Source organism: Heterocephalus glaber, unplaced genomic scaffold (assembly GCF_053883595.1).
Source record: "Heterocephalus glaber isolate CG9 unplaced genomic scaffold, H.glaber_assembly_v1.0 deba00000281, whole genome shotgun sequence".
Lineage (NCBI taxonomy): Eukaryota > Metazoa > Chordata > Mammalia > Rodentia > Bathyergidae > Heterocephalus > Heterocephalus glaber.
In genome coordinates, this window is record NW_028258139.1 from 25,055,717 (window position 1) to 25,071,696 (window position 15,980).

Genomic DNA, 15,980 nt, shown 5'->3' on the forward strand with positions numbered 1-15,980 from the left:
GATTTTTGAAAGGTTCATTTTTTTCTTGTCAAGTTTTTGTCTTTGGCAAATGTACTATAAAATGAATTCTCTTAACCTTGCATAAAATAACTATTTGCTATATAACTATGTTTAGTGTTATAAATGTTTTTAACAGTGACATATGTCAATCATATTTATGGAATACAAAATCACTCCAAAAATCACGGCTTTCTGTTTGAGTCACTGGTGCACCTTGAACAGCCCATCTCAGTGTGGTTTGCAGGCCTGCTGGGCTTTGGACGTTGCTCTTCTCTCACCTTTGCAATCTGGCACGTCGCCTGGCACCAAAAACTACTCAGTAAATACTTAGTAAGATGATCCAGGAGGACTCCTTTGCCCACCCACACCATACACAGGCAATCTGAAGCTCCCATAGTAGAGGTTTAGTTTTAAGTTGGATACCAGATGCATGTGTAACCCCTTTAAACCCTTTAAACCCTTGAGTGTTTAACTGCTTGCCATTTAGAGAGAACTGAGATTTTAATAATCTGTTTAATAGTGCATTTGATATGTTAATATGGCCTCCAATAAAAATGTGATTTGTTTGTACTAATAGAGAAGAGGAAATGAACTAAAAATAATAGTTTCAGTCTATTGTGAAATTTCCCCCAAGGTTTTAAGTCCATTGTTTATTTTTAGTGTTATGTATTTTTGCCCAAATGATTTTTTTCATTTGCATTTCTCTTTCCTAAATGCATGGTTGATTTCTCTTATGCTGTCAAAGAATTCAAGACCTACCTCTTTATTTAACACAAATTATCATTCATGTTTATTGTAGAAAACATATGCAAATATAGATTAAAACAAAATTCCACTACTCAGAGAGAGCCATCTTAATATTTGTTGTCCATTCTTTCAGATTTTTTCCTATGTGTATGTGTATGGTTCATATACAAAAATTTTAAATGTATGCATATTAAATTACATATTTAAAGATATATGTATATATTTTAGATGTGTTTTAGTAGGATATGTTTTTCTCATTTATTTTACAAACCATTGCCATGCTGGTAACCATGTGAGCAGTGTGTTCTCTGTGCAGTATTTTGTCTGGTCTTCAGAATCTATTTCATTTCTTACATAGTATGTGCATTTTTAAATCATGATTAGTATTGTTAATTTTTCAGTATCTACTTTCTCATAGAAGAAAATCCTCTTTTCACCATTTATGTTGCTTTGCTAAGCCAGCCGAACAACCATGTTTCTCAGAGTGCACAAATCGTAACTGGCAGGAAACTTGTGCATGGTTAATTAGGGTCCCCAGTGCTAGACTTCTGGGACAGTGCTTTCTTCCTGCTCATCTGAATGAAGTCACAGCCAGAGTCGATGCATTTCTAACAGTGTGTTTGTCTGATGTACAACAAACCCAGTTAATCCAAGTGCTGTTCAGAATTTAAGGTTTAGGTAGCCTCCTAATATATGTGAGGAATATCTTCATGTTAAATTTGCAGAATATAGTAAGTTTTCTATACATCATTAATATCTGAATCTGTATTTAGGAGAATATATAAGGGCTTTTTATTTTTTTAACTTAGACTTCTAAAGGTTAGCACATGAGTTAAAATACGTAGTTTACAGCATTCAGACCTAAGAGTTATGTGAGCAAAGAGAAGTTCAGTTCAATGACAAGGGTTCTCAGAAGAGAATTCTTTTAATAAGAGTTGATCCTAAGGAGATTTCTGATTTCATTTTTAATGTTTCCAGGAGATAGAGGAGATTTCCTGGCTCCAAAGCAATAGTAGTAATTTTCATGCAATTTCATGGATTGAAACAGGAAACTCCATGAATTTTATTTATCCCTGCCTCTTCCTTACCACCCAATCTCATTTTCAGAACTAATGTTTTATAATTAGGGTTATGGGCACACTAGTGCCCCCCACTGTCCCAGAAAAAACTCTGTTCCTCCTGTTTTTCCTGGGATCTGTTGCTGGTGGCACTAGTAGAGTAAGGCTGCTTTTCTTGCCTGTCTGGTGTTTACTCTAATTCCTAAAGCATGAGGACTTAGCCAAATTACTGTGTAGTTCAAGACTGTGAACTCTGTTTAACTGTAAACATTTAGAGATTTCTAGGTCTCAGCCTATGCTTGATCCTTCCCCACATAATTAAAATTGTCCAATTAGAGGAAGGAATCCGGCCTGGGAAAGAGGGAAATTACACAGATTAAGAAGGTTACCTGTTTCCCATGTGTCCCAGTGCCTGGTCCCTGTGCTATCAGCTGCCATTTACTGCCCAAGAGAGCAGGACAGTGATACGATCAGAGTGAGCATCCACCTGAGTAAGGGCTTGACTCCTTTGTCCTCAGTCACTGGGTCCTGGCTTTTGGGTTGTGTTTGGGACATGTTTTTGAACACAGAATTCATCACAAGTAGAATAGCTTTATAAAAGCACATTGTCCCAGAGATGTTCCTTCGACTGTTTACTAACATTAATGTGCATCACTGAGCACACACCAGCTAGCCCAAAAGGGTCCTGAATGTCTAGAAGAAGCCATCCTGGCCATAAAGATATGCTGTACAGTCATCCGTGAATAACCAGAGATTGACTGAGCTTCCTCCCTCAGCCCATCACATTTCAGGTGTTTCTTATGAGCTGGGTATATTTAAGTTCTCTTCACCCTAAGAGGGGGGACAGAATTGTGGCTCTTAGTAATTCAGTTTTGGTTTCACTAAAATATTGATTCCCTGTGTGCACACATTTGAGTTTTTTCAATCATTCTATCTTGGTAAAATGTGTACCTCATGTCTTCATTTAACTATGTTTCTGCACTCAACATGAACTGAAATAAAACATGATAGGTATAAAGATATTTTATTGTCCCACCACCTGGAGTTTATCATAATTCTAAAGGTGTATATAGTTTACCTTTACAGTGATTTTTATCTTTACAGTGATGTTTTCTGTGTGCATTATATATAAAGTGCTAAAATTATGGGCGATAAAGTTTTCAACAAAATTAACTATATTTTCAAATGTTCTGCCTTTTTTCTCTGTTGCTTTTGCCCTTCCTGATCGAAGTCTAGGAGAGTAAGTCAATGCTTTGTGTGGGAGTGTGTTGTCCTTATTACATGTCTGGAGACCCATGTTCTCATGCTGTAGCTCCACACTGTTCATTTGTTTCTTACATGTTCATAGTGTAACTGCTGTTTCCAGTCATGCTGTCCTAGATGCTGTGGTCAAGCCCAGTGGGGTGCTAACATGAAATCAGGCTTGTTTGCATCTGTGTTGTTGGTTTGCCCTGTCACCTTCACCATATCATACGCTTCTCACTCCCATAGAATGATCTTTTTGAATGAAAAGCATGCTCAAGCCCAGCCTGGGCAGCTTAGCAAGATGTGTGTGGTAGGGGTCTATTACAGAACACCGCAGGTTGAGTATCCCTTACCTGAAACACTTGAGACCAAACTGTTTCAGATTTCAAAGTTTTTCAGATTTTGGAGTATTTGCATAGATTTACTAGTTGAGTAACCCTAATCTGAAAAATTTTAAGTCTGAAATGCTTCACAGACTTTTTGGGATTATCAGCACTTAAAACTTTCAGATGTTAGATTTTTTAATTTGGGATGTTCAGAATAGTTAGGTATAAAATAGAAACTTCATAATCATTGTTTAGGTCTCAGGACGTTCCCCTTTTATTTAGAGTAAATTCGCAGAATATTTAAGGGAGCAAAGGTGTAGCCTAACAGAAGAGCACTGGCACATCGCGTGGGCTTTGTTTTGTGTCCACTTTGGCTCTCCATTACTTCTTGTGCTTGTCTCCACTGCTCGAGTCAGTGGTCTCCCAGTGCTTTCTGTGTATTTGAACTCACTTCACAGCAGAGCTGGGTTCTGAACTAGAAATTGGAGACCTGAACCCGGGGGTCCACATCTGCCTCAGACCTGCTTTGGATCCTGGCAAATGTTTACCTGTCCAGTTTCCCCCTGTAAAATGAAGGCAAGGACCTAATAGCTCTCAAAGATCCATAATTTTCTTAGACCAGTGGGCAAAGGCTCAATGGTAGCATAGAGTCAAGGATCTGAGAGTTGTCTGCAGTTTTCATTTAATCTGTGGTTTCTGTTTTCTAGGATTCCCAAAGCCGGCAAGGAGGGTACAGTATGCATCAGCTCCAGGGCAATAAGGAATATGGCAGTGAAAAGAAGGGTTACCTGCTAAAGAAAAGCGATGGGTGAGTATGAGCCCAGGGCAAGATGTGACTAGTGTGCTTACTGCTATTAAGCAGGAACTTTTTCCAGCCTCTTAGATTGGAGAATATACTTAAAAGTTTTCCAGTACACTAGGTTTCCTCAGATAGGTATGATTTAACCAGTCTTTATTTTTTTAAAAAAGCAGTAATTGTTTTGCAGCCCCCAAGTAGCACTTGACTTGCAACTTCTACTTTAGGAAGGCAAGAGCTGAGGAACCACCTCTCTGCTTTTATCTTTGCAATGGGCTGTCTACCTGGCTGCCCCAAACCCAACCTTGAGGGTCGCCCTTGACCTTTACTCTTACATCACAGCCAATCTGAGGAAAGATTTTCCTCCCTAACTCTAAAAATCATATACTTCTTGTTTCTGCTGCCCCCGCTCTAAGGTGATCCACTGTTATCTCTCCGGGACTTTCTTAGCAGCCTCCTTACTGATCTGTTCTTCTCACTCTTCTCCCTCTCCATCTCACCTCTACCCAGCACTCAGAGCACTTTGTTCACACCTGCACGGCGCTGGTTGTCATTCCCTCGCTCAGAGTGCTGCACTGTCTCCCCTTGCATGTAGCGTGTTGCCAAGCCTTCCTCATCGTCTCCCCTTGTGCCATTCCTTCCCCGGTCCTGCCACGCTGGCCTATTTGAACAGATGATTCCACTTCATAGTAATTACATAATTAATCTCTTGGTTATTCCCTTTACTAACTGTTATCCTTTTTAAAAAGAAAACTCCTTAATTTCTCACTGCTTGTGGATATGTGCTCTTGGCTTCATCTAAGGGGCAGACACTTTTTGTTTTAGGTTGTTGACATCTTTCTCAAATTTCTGGGATCATTGTCTTTTTTTGCTCACCACTCTTATTCATGCATTCAGTAAGTATCTTAGTCCTTACCCTCTCAAAGCTTATATTCTAAAGAAGGAAGCACAGAAAATGAGTATTTGGAAAGTCAGCTGGCAGTTAGTACTGTGGAGAAGGACCAAGCAAGCAAAAGAAGCAAGGAGGGTGGGGATGGAGGGGCTCCTGCATCCCACAAGTGGTCAGGGAACACGTCACTGAGATGACACTTGGGCACAGACCTGAAGGAAGTCAGGGCGTGGCCTGTGCAATACCCGGGAGAAGAGAGTGTCCAGGAGCACGCCTCCCAGTGTGGTAGATTCCAAGGTTCAGGGTCACTGCAGTAGAGAGCAAACCAGAGGGTCGTAGGACACGGGGTCACAGGGGACCTGGGAGGGTTTTGAGCAGGGGAGTGACATGATTTGGTTTTGAAAGGTTCTCTCTGGATACCATTCTAAGAAGGACTTACACTGTAGCCCTTAAGAGCAGAAGACAGATCCATTAGGAGGCTGCTGCAGAATCGCAGGTGAGGGTGACGGCAGGGTCAGAGGAGCAGCAGTAGTGAAGAGCAGTCACATTCTGAATAATGAGGGTAGGGCTGGCGTGTTGTGCTGATCTGGGTGTGAACAAGGAAGAGCATCCTCATCACATGGCACAGTGCCTGGCACATTGCAGAATTGGTTAAGTCCCTCTGAAGAGTAAAAGAAAAGACATGTCAGCCACCTGCTCCCTGCCCATTTCTGTTTACCTGGCAGAAAAGGTTCCCAGTAGTGCAGCTGCATCTCCCTCTGTCTCTTGACTCTACCTGGAGCCTCTAAAAAACTCTTCCTAGTTTAAATTATTTCTCTTTGGCTTTTTGCATCTTCCAGCATCATCAAATCAAATTTTCCAAAGTATATAGAACAGCTGCTTATAAATGGTTTGGCTACAACTTACTTTCTCACATGATTCTTGCTCCAAGGGCTCTGAGGCATCTTTGGGCTCTGGAAGACCTCAAAGGCACGGTGTATGAGTCACCAAGTACAGTCACAATACGTTCTTGTGCCTTGGACACTGAGTCCTTTCTCTGTATCCTGAGTGAGGCAGCCTCACCTCCACTTCTTTCAGCCTGGCTTACTTCTTGATTTTTAAAAAATCTGTTAATTGCAGAAGTAATCAACTAATAAAACCTCCTTGTAGGATTCATAGATGTAGCTAAAAATTCCTCATTAGTACCACTTCTACTGAAGATCTGTGCCCCTTCCCAGAAAGGAAGATGTCTACCTGTGTGGTATCTGATTCATTTATTTATCCTCCCACTGTTAGATTTCCGTTGTTTCTGTTTGCCATTTCCACTATCAAAACCAATGCTGTAAATAAACACCTTCTTACGTGCCTACTTGGCTCAAATACTTTCCACATGGGAGAGGAAAAGAACCAGAATTTTCTGTTTTGTGCAGTCTGGGGAGGGGTGGGATTTTTGTGATGTTATTTCGCATTGCTGTCTGATTGCATGTCTCGGAGTGAATCTGATTCTATGTGTCATTCTGTTTGATTTGCTCCCTAGGATCCGGAAAGTGTGGCAGAGAAGGAAGTGTGCCGTCAAGAATGGGATTCTGACCATCTCACACGCAACTGTAAGTGTCTGGGCTTCCCCACCTGTTTGTTATGCTTTCTGACCTCCTGAAAGGAGCAGGAAGGAAATGAGATGATGTAACCAGCACTGAAGTTCTGCCCAGCTGTCTTTAATGTGTGGATATGGATCAGATGGCTTAGGCTGCTCTCTTACAAAACCGTTGTACCTTGTCCTGTGGTGGCCCTGTACTTCTACATCTCTACCATGAGTATTTTTTCTCCTGTCAAACTGAATCAGGTATTATTTGTTGTTATAATCTTATCTTTTGGAGACATTATTGGTGGTTGTTTTGAAAAGCCCAGTTTTCTTAATTATGAAGATGATAGAGAATGTTCTTAAGGTAGGGAGCAAAACAATAGATGTAAAGAGGTTCAGTGGTGCTGGTAGCCAGTGCATAGCAAAATAAGCAGTTTCTGTACAGTTATCTGTGTGCTAGACTGAAAGTTTCTGACAATTTGACTTTATACTTAGGCCATGCCTTTTAGTTAAAGTTGGCTGTGTGTACCCTAACTCTTTATCTTCTGCTAGAGCTCATCTCATGGATTCATCGGGCTGTAGCTATCTCAGAGGACATTCTGACAAGTTACATAGTGGCGTTATCTATCATACTCTGTCATCTATTGGCTTTTCTTAGGACTCTGCTGTGAGCTGGGCATGTGATGCAGCCCCGTAATTTAGCATTTGAGAGGCTGAGGCATGAGGGTGATATGAATTCAAGGCCAGCCTGGGCCTCACAGTGAGTTCAAGGCCAGCCTGAAGTACACAGCGAGACCCTGTCTCAAAAACCGGAAGAAAAGAAAGTCTGCTGTGAAAGCAGTACAGTGTGATGGAAGGTTGAATAGCTGATGAGGCTTACTGGTTACATGGCCTGAGTTACTAAGACTAGGCATGAAGTGACAATACCCAGGCATGATGGCCCCCCATTGTCTCAGCACCTGGGAGGTTCCCTGAGTTTGAGGACAGCCTGAACTGTACAGCGAGACCGTGTCGCAAAAAACCAGAGGGCTGGGGATGTAGCTCAGAGGTTCTGCCGCCTGCCTCGTGAGCGCAAGGGACCGAGTTCAATCCCCCCTACCAAAAAACCCAAACAATAAAACATTTTTCTAAAAAGGATTCTCTTGCCCCCTCCCCATTTCTTTCCTGCCAAAAGACAGTACTGTAGTTAGGCCAGCTGTTTACATGCATTCTCTAATTGACAGACACCATGTTGGCTGCCTGCATTGTTTGGCCTGAGATTGTTTGGTCCCTGGCATCTGTCAGAAGTGAGCCCGGATCTCAGCTTTGCCATTTCCTATGTGACCTTGAGAAAAGTACTTAAGTTCAGGTGACGGAGGATTAAACCGGGTGTGAGGTGTGAGCGTGTGGCCCATGGTGTTGCCCTTAGCGTTAGCCCACGGGAGGTCACTGGCATCGCCCCACCTGCCAGACCCTCACAGACACAGGACGCCTCCTGCCCCGAGAACGCCCAGGGGAAATGGGTTCCTTCTCTGACTTCTGTTTCCCTCCACTGAGTTGTGTTGTTCTGTTCTCACTTTCAGTGGCTTTGGGCCAGGCTCTTTTGCTGCCAGTTACATCACTTGTAATCACATTCCTGCTCCCACAGAAAGGTCTCTGTAGCCAGGGTAGCTGGCTTTTTCTGACTGAAAACACCACTGGTTACTTAGAATTTGAAAACTAAAGCCAGTAGTATCCTGAGAAAATAAAGGGGTTCAGTGATCTTTGAAAAAGGAAAAGCGCCTTTGTTCTCAGAAAACTTGGGGCCTTTGTTTAGGAGGCCTTCACACTTGCATATTCCTCAGGCTTGGAGGACTGCGGTCAGATTTGCACGTTGTATCAAAGTCAGCAGAGTCAGATATCCATTTAGACTGATGGCGTGGGGGTCTGTTGGTCTGAGCATCTATGTAACTCCAAGAGTCATCTCCCCAGCATACTTTTATAGGGAGAAAGACTTCTTCAGCTACACCTGAAAAGATCTAGAAGATTCGCTCAAAAGCCATTGCTCTTTATTATCTGTTCAAAGACCTGTTTTGTTTACTATTCAGAATTATTTCTTAGCTCAGTGGGAATCAAATTGAGTGGGGATCTATTTGAGTTTGCTATTGCAATAAGAATATTAACACTAACAGCTAACAGCTTCTACCTATGAACCATCCAATATGTGTGTGCTTGTGTCTGTGTGTGTATATGGGTGTGTGTGTGAGAGAGAGAGAGAGAGAGAGAGAGAGAGAACCCCCAGGGCCTCATACCAGAGAGAGAGAGAGAGAGAGAGAACACCCAGGGCCTCATATACGAGAGAGATAGAGAGAACACCCAGGGCCTCATACGTGCTAGGAAAACACTGTCCGTCAAAGTACACACCCAACTCCACTCATCATGTTCTAAACACAATAAAGATGCTTTTGTTTCAGAATTCCAAGCTCGACAAACCCTATGGTAAAACTCGGGTATGAAAAAGCTATAGCAATTAATCAAGCATTTTAAATAGATTTCTGTACCTTGGAGTTTCACTGTGGTAGGCCTGGTGCTGAACTTCAAGTCTAATGGATTTAATTTCCTGTCTCTGTGTTACTGTTAGGTGTTGGGAGAGGGCAACTCAAGCACCTCTTTCCTCTCTGCCCTGTTGTCCTGGAACTCGGCACCGGTCTTTTGCCTGGCTTCCTTAGCTCTTGTAAAGGGAGACTGGCATGTGCCTTACTGTTCGAATGGGAGCCAGTCCCTGGAGCAACTTACTTGGCCACTCTCTTGCTCCCGGTGGATTTCTGTGCCTTGGAATTGTTTGCTTTTTCTCTTTTTTAACACTAAAAACATTACAGTAGAAAATTAACTTCAAAAGTCCAGGCAGCTATACTCTTCAAAAATTCTTACTCCTTGCATTTTTTAATCCCAGTGTCACGTACTATTCAAATAATAGGTTGAGAGAACAGGAGAACTACCACTTACTCAGTGTTAGAGTGTATCCTGCATTTAATCTTCAGAGTAACCCTACAAGATGAGTGTCGCTGTCTTCTTTCTCACAAAGCTGGAGTCCCTAGGAGTAGGACGTGCTTCTTGCTCATCTTTGAATTTCCTGAGACCTCCCCAGTTTACTCTGGGTTTTTGAGCAGAGTCTCACTGTGCAATTCAGGCTGGCCTTGAACTCATGGCAATCCTCCTGTCTCAGCCTCCCAAGTGTTGGGACTACAGGCATGTGCCATCATGCCAGGCCTACATTTGCCATTACCTCATACATTGTTGACATGTAGTTAGTGCTCACTGAAGGCTTTTGTAAAACGAGGCTGCATTTTACAGACAGAGCTCAGAGAGTCTAAACCCTATTCCCAGGGCCATGCAGTTTGCACACAGCTGAGCCATTTTTGCACTCCTTGCGCCTATAGTAGGCTTATCTTCAGATGCCAGGTCTTTGAAAGTTTTATAAATAACACTGGAATAAAACTGCTTGCCTTGTCATTGAATCGGTCATAGGGTCTTGGGGTCAAGAAGGCTGTAAAAACGTCTAAGAAGGGTGGGGGTGCTGGGAATTTATATTTCAATTGGAAGCCTGCATAAATGATGTTTTTTTAAATTCACACACAGTGCTCCTGTGATTAACACAATAACTGCCTTTAAATTCATACTCGTTTCTCAATCTGCCAGCACTGAAAGTGCTTTAACATTACCCAGGTCTGGTGTACTCCTCAGAATGACGGCAAACAGTTGCCTGGGCCGGGGGGCTCAGATGATGATGCTGGGTCCCCTTTCCAGAGGGAGGCTCATTGTTTTACCCGGGAGATTAAGAGTGCAGTCTTTTGAGTCCACTCAGTTAAACGCACCTTCAGCTTCTTGTGCTTGCCTGCGTTAACTCTCCTTGTGCTCCTCTGTAAAGTCACAGTGATAATAGTGTCTCTCTTTCAGTGCTGTGAAAGCTAAAGATGATTAAGTCAAAGTTTTAAAGAGCCTCTCCCCCAGTGTTTCTTAAACTTAGTAGTTCTTATCATTGTAGTGAGCCAAGGTGGAACTATAGCATCCAGAATCCTAGAGCAACCTGCAGGCTCAGTTCCATCTCTGACATTGAACCCTAGTGAAGATTTGCCCATCAAAATAAAATGGAGCCATTAATAATACCAAACTCATAGGTAGTTGTAAAGACTAAATGAGTTCATTGATTATAAGCAATTAAAATAGGATGTGGGGCAGGATTAGTGTTCAGTAAACATCACATATTATTACTACTACTGTTTATCTTCCTTATTGTGTTACTGCCTCCATTTTAAACTGTGGTTTATTGGAATTGGAATTCTTTTGTACTAGTGTTCCCTTTACTCCTCATCATACTTTACAAAGCCAGTTTGAAGTATGTATTTTCTCATAGAAAAAAATTTCTTTGCTTGGTTGGTTGGTTCATTTGTTTGTTTTTTGAGACTCTCTTTGTAATTCAGCCTGGCCTTAAACACTGCATAGCTCAGACTGACCTCGAACTAGTAGCGATCCTCCTGCCTAAGCTTCGCAAGTGTTGGGATTACAGACACGTGACACCATGTCTGGCCCCCATAGAAATTTAATTTACATCTGGTAGTTAACAGCAGCTCTACTACCTCCCAGGGCATTTCACTAAAGCAAGGATTTGAGGTGTCTTTGTCCTTGGGCTCTTTGGATTAGTGTACATCTCACAAGGAATACTGTTTTTTCAGTTCTGTTCAGGGCTCTGTAGAGCTCATTCAGCTGCCAGGCCTTCAAAAGATGTACTAAAAGTATATTAAGGAAGCACAGAGACCTCCAAAAGGATTGCTCCCCTCCTTGCAATGTATTGTAACTTGCTTCTGTTATTGGCCTTTGTGGTATTCTGAGGCTGTTCTGGACTCCTGTCTGACTCCACATCTGTTATCGCCATTGTCACTGGGAAAAGAATATTTTTCATCCAACAGATTAGAAACCAGCACTGTGAATTCTAAGAGGGCAGACTGTACCCAGTTAGACCTAGGCTAAATCCTCCAACAAGCTATAAACTCTTAGATAAGTTACTTAAACTTTTGTAGCCTTAGTTTCAGAGTTTTAGAATGGGCATAATTTGCTCATTAAAATATTTTAATTGATTCCTTTCTAGGCTAGGCACTGGGCTAGGTACTACAAACCAGTGATGAATCAGTATGCTCTGCCCTCGTGGAGTTTGTTGAAAGCAAAGGATAAGAGGGCTGGGCATTTAGCTCAGTGGTGCCACCGCCTGCCTCGCAAGTGCAAGGTCCCGAGTTAGATCCCTGGTACAAAACAAAAAACAAAAGAGAAGAGCTGTAAATGGAGTAAGCAGGGTGCTGTGATGGAAAGTGACAAGCACAGCAGCTACTTCAGTGCAGCCAGAGGAGGCTTTCCTGAGCATTTCCCACAGATGCTGAGAGGAGAGGTCCCAGTGGAAGGAAGAGGACAGTCTGAAGTCTGAGGCAGGGTGGCATTTTCAAGGAACTCGAGAAGCCGGTGTGGGTAGAATTTAAGGTTTAAGTAAGACTGTCTTTGAAAGTTGTCACTATTTGTATCTTTCTGATGACAAAAAGAGACAAGCCTGGTGTGGTGGCATATCCCTGTGATCCCAGCACTCTGTGAGGCTGAGCAGGAACACTGCAAGTTCTAGCTGAACCTGGGCAAATCCGAGACTTAGTGAGACCTTTTCTCAAAATAAAAATGAAAGGGCTGGAGATGTAGCCCTTTTCAGTATTTGAATCCAAAGGTTACGTATTAAGCCTCAATACAGATTGTATTTCAGAGTAAGTCCTTATCAGCTGCATCTGAATGAGCTATTAGAAGTGATGGGAGAAGCTGCATTTATCCACATGAACCTAGAGACTCAGGCCTGATGGCACATTAGATTGATCTGGATAAAGTATTCTGATACTCAGCTGGAGTAGAAAACCACTGAGCCCCTTCTCTTTCCTTCGTCAGTATTACAGAGAGGAAAAGGAGGAGGGTACAACCTGGAAACTCACCGCCAGTCACAGTGATATTTGTAAAGTTTGTGAACTGGCTTATTCACCTCAGAACTTAGCCAGTTTGAAGTCTGATTCTCATTGCCATTTTCTTAACTTTTGTTGAGTGACCTTTTAATGGAGGAAGCAGGAAAATCAGAGCAATGGCCAGTCCAAGCTTCTTCCAGGGCTGGTCTCAGCATCCTGAGTCCTCAGACTAACTGGGTTCTTTTTCTCCCTGGAGCCCCTGGCTCTCTCTGTGCGCTCTCTTCACTTCTGGCCCAGTTGCATCCCCCAGGCTCACTTCTGCTGCCCCTTGCCGCCTGTTGACAAGTCTGTAATCTTCATGTTAGACTGGGTCTGGTGTTCTCTTCCATTCTTAGTGACTTAATGAGTAAGTTTCCCGGAGATGGTTGCATTTTAATAAGGAATTCTGCCTTGAGCCGGGGATTTTGCTCAGTGGTTCTGCCGCCTACCTCACAAGGTCCAAAGATCAATCCCTGGTACAAAAAAAAAAAAGGAATACTGCCTTCATCTAAAGGAAATTGATAAAAGCAGACTTTTCGTATCAGCTAGGAGAACGTCAGAGGAAGTGTGTAGGAAGTAGCAATAAAGCAGCTGACATTTATTGAACACTGCTGTGGTTTGACTGGGTCCCCACAAGTTCGGGTGAGGGAGCCTTGGCTCCCCGCGTGGCAGGGTTGGGAGGCGGTAGGATGAGTTCTCGTGGGAATTCTGTTCTTGGGCGTGTTGCCCTTGGAATGGGGTGAAGGTAGTTCTCACAGGACCCCGAGTGAGTCGTCCGAGAGCAAGCCTGGCCCCTGAGAGCCCCTCTGGCTTCTTGTCTCTCCGCAGTGTCCTCCTCATATCCACTCCTGCAGGGCTGCTGTCTGCTGTGAGGTGACGCAGCCAGGAGGCCTCCCAGAGCCAGCACCGTGCTATTTGGACTTTAAGCCTCCAGAGCTCTCCGCTAAATAAACCTTTTTTTAATAAGGTTTTTTAACACCCTTGGGTACTTAATTACAATAACAAAGCAGAGCAAGACAAGCTCTCCCTGCATGCTAGACAGCTGGCATGTATTCCCATTTACCCTTCATGACACCCTGATGAAGGAGTAGCTCTCACTGCCGTTTACATGGGAAGAAGTCTGATAGTCATATAACCAGTAAGTACAACAGCCAGGTTCAAACCTACGGTCTGAGTTCCTGCCTGTGGAAGTGGAGCACCAGATGCTTGTCCTGTGCTCCCTCAAAAACCACCTTTGTGTCAGCAAAGATGGCCTTATCTTCCCTCTTCTTGGTGAGAAGACTTGAACTCACAGGGACTAAGACACTTGCTTCTGGCTGTTTCATAGATTCCTGACCCTAGACTCAGACACGGGTCTGATTGTCCTGTAAGTGTGGGGTTTTCCTCCTTTCTACCATGTATCTTATAGTATGAGTAAATTGCTTTTCTAAGTTAACAGAACTTTGCCTTGCTCCAGACACTTTGAACCGGAGCCTCAGTTCCCAAAGTGTGGCTCCATTAAAGCCAGATTTTGTAGCAGTCTCTCATTTGGGCTTCAAAGGACAGCCAGCATTGCAGCCTTGATTTCTGGGTTTCAGCAAATCCTCTGCAATAATGAGGTGTCACAGTGTTAACACCACGTAGGATTTGAGGACTTGCCAGATAAACTGCTCCTGCTTCCATGTGGAAGGGAGATTGGAGGAAACTGCTGTAAGGAACTTGTTTCATAAATGAAGAAGGAAAGATGAAATTGAAAAATTAAAATAGGAAAGAAGTTACAGATAAAACCACAAGCCTCACTGCTCATGATGGTTGAGGCTTTTAAACCCTGCCTTGGAGGTCCAACACAGAGATGTGATTCTGTGTGCTTCCAGTGTGACTCTGATTCTAATGGAAAAGTGAGTAGAACAAAACTTCATTAATTTATACCACACAAATTAAGAAAGGTGCTACTTGGTTATAGTCTCTGTGACTGGCTATTAAGGGATAAAAAGACTAAAGGAAGTCTTCTTACAGATGTGAAGCAAACAAAAGATTTTACTTGTAGGCAGCTGTGAGAATGACGTGAGTGAATGTACATCAAAGCCTTTGCGTCATGCTGGCGCAGTAAATGTCACGCACTTCTCAAGGTGATGATGCCCTCGCCCTGAAGAATATCATCTCAACCACTCACTGCCCACTCTGTTGATACCGTGAAATGAGGGTACTTTAAAAGAAGAAACATAGACCTCAGGTCTATCATCAGATTACTGTGTTTCAAACAAATACTGTACATCAGGAGATTTTTGGTTTATGAGCTTCTGTTAGATAACAAGGCACAGATTAAAGTGGATACTCTAGATAGGAAATATGGATCTAAAAATGGTTCCTGTACTGACCGAAAGTTTATATACTGGCAAATAGTAGGCACTCAGTACATGTTTGTGGAAATATCTAAAAGGATGAAAGACAGCACATTCGTCAGATGCCATAATGGTGACACCAGCCCTACTACTCACCAGGAGCCCTGTGAACCCCCTTTCCCCCCACATTGTAGCATTTAATGCTGCTCCCAGTGTGGGACATAGTCTACAAGTAGGGTCCTATGGCAAAAACAGATTTTCTTAGAAATCTCCCTTCTTCAATATTTCTTTCTTATGCTTACACACCTTCTGCCAACTGGAAATGAGTCCCATAGTTAAAACGGTGGGGAACATCAGGGCCTCTGTGGTCACCCACAGTCTAGATTGAAGCACTTTGCTTAATCAGTGGCAGCACTTCTCTTCTTGGCTGTTGGGAGGATCCTGGAGGAGGTGGGGAGCTTTAGTTCCAGCCACTAAAGCAGTAACTTTGGAATGCGGGACCTGTCAAGAATGCATGGGATTTCTCAGGCAGCATGTTCCGTGGTGCAGGGCAAAATGAAGGAATTGGCCCTTTATGAACAGGAAGAACCAGAAAAGGAAAAAATAAAAAAGATATTTTTACTTATTTCATACATTTTTCAAGTCTCACCTTGGCAGGGAACAAGTGTGACAGATGGGAGGAGATTTATTTCTCAGCTTGGCCTCTTTTTCTATAAAACACAGGAGAGTTTACTTCCCCTTCCTGACCCGGGGTTTCCGCTTATGAAATAGGTTCAGTAACAGTGCCTAGCTCACAGAGTAACTGCAAGAATTAAATAATGGAAATTATACAAAATACCTACCAGCTTAGGTGCTCGCTAAAGAAAAATGTTGTCTTATCCGAAATAAACCAAAATATCTTCCAAAAGCCAGGAGTTGTCATGCCCTGAATTTTGGAGAGAAGTTCTCTCTACAGTGGTAGGTGTTCAGCATGAATCTCAGTTTCTTGCTGGGGTTTACTACAGCTACTGATTGCATGCCAAATACATCTGCTCCTCCCGGGCATAGTAGGTGTCT

The 15,980-nt window shown here is 42.9% G+C and overlaps 1 protein-coding gene and 1 long non-coding RNA gene across 10 annotated transcripts in view; one reads left to right on the plus strand and one right to left on the minus strand.

Annotated features, from left to right (window-relative positions):
• Positions 1-15,980, plus strand: part of Asap1 (ArfGAP with SH3 domain, ankyrin repeat and PH domain 1) — a 322,988-nt gene that overhangs the window by 246,815 nt on the left and 60,193 nt on the right. For all 9 annotated transcript variants that reach the window (XM_087184109.1, XM_087184129.1, XM_087184116.1 and 6 more), the window contains 2 exons: positions 4,084-4,184; positions 6,578-6,647. In XM_087184109.1, the coding sequence (XP_087040235.1) occupies positions 4,084-4,184; positions 6,578-6,647 (171 nt within the window). The remainder of the gene's footprint in view (positions 1-4,083; positions 4,185-6,577; positions 6,648-15,980) is intronic.
• On the minus strand, positions 4,328-5,904 carry LOC110347436 (uncharacterized). The gene is made up of 2 exons (XR_002392066.2): positions 5,837-5,904; positions 4,328-5,722 (listed from the first exon to the last, which is right to left on the minus strand). It is a non-coding gene; the product is annotated as an uncharacterized LOC110347436 (long non-coding RNA).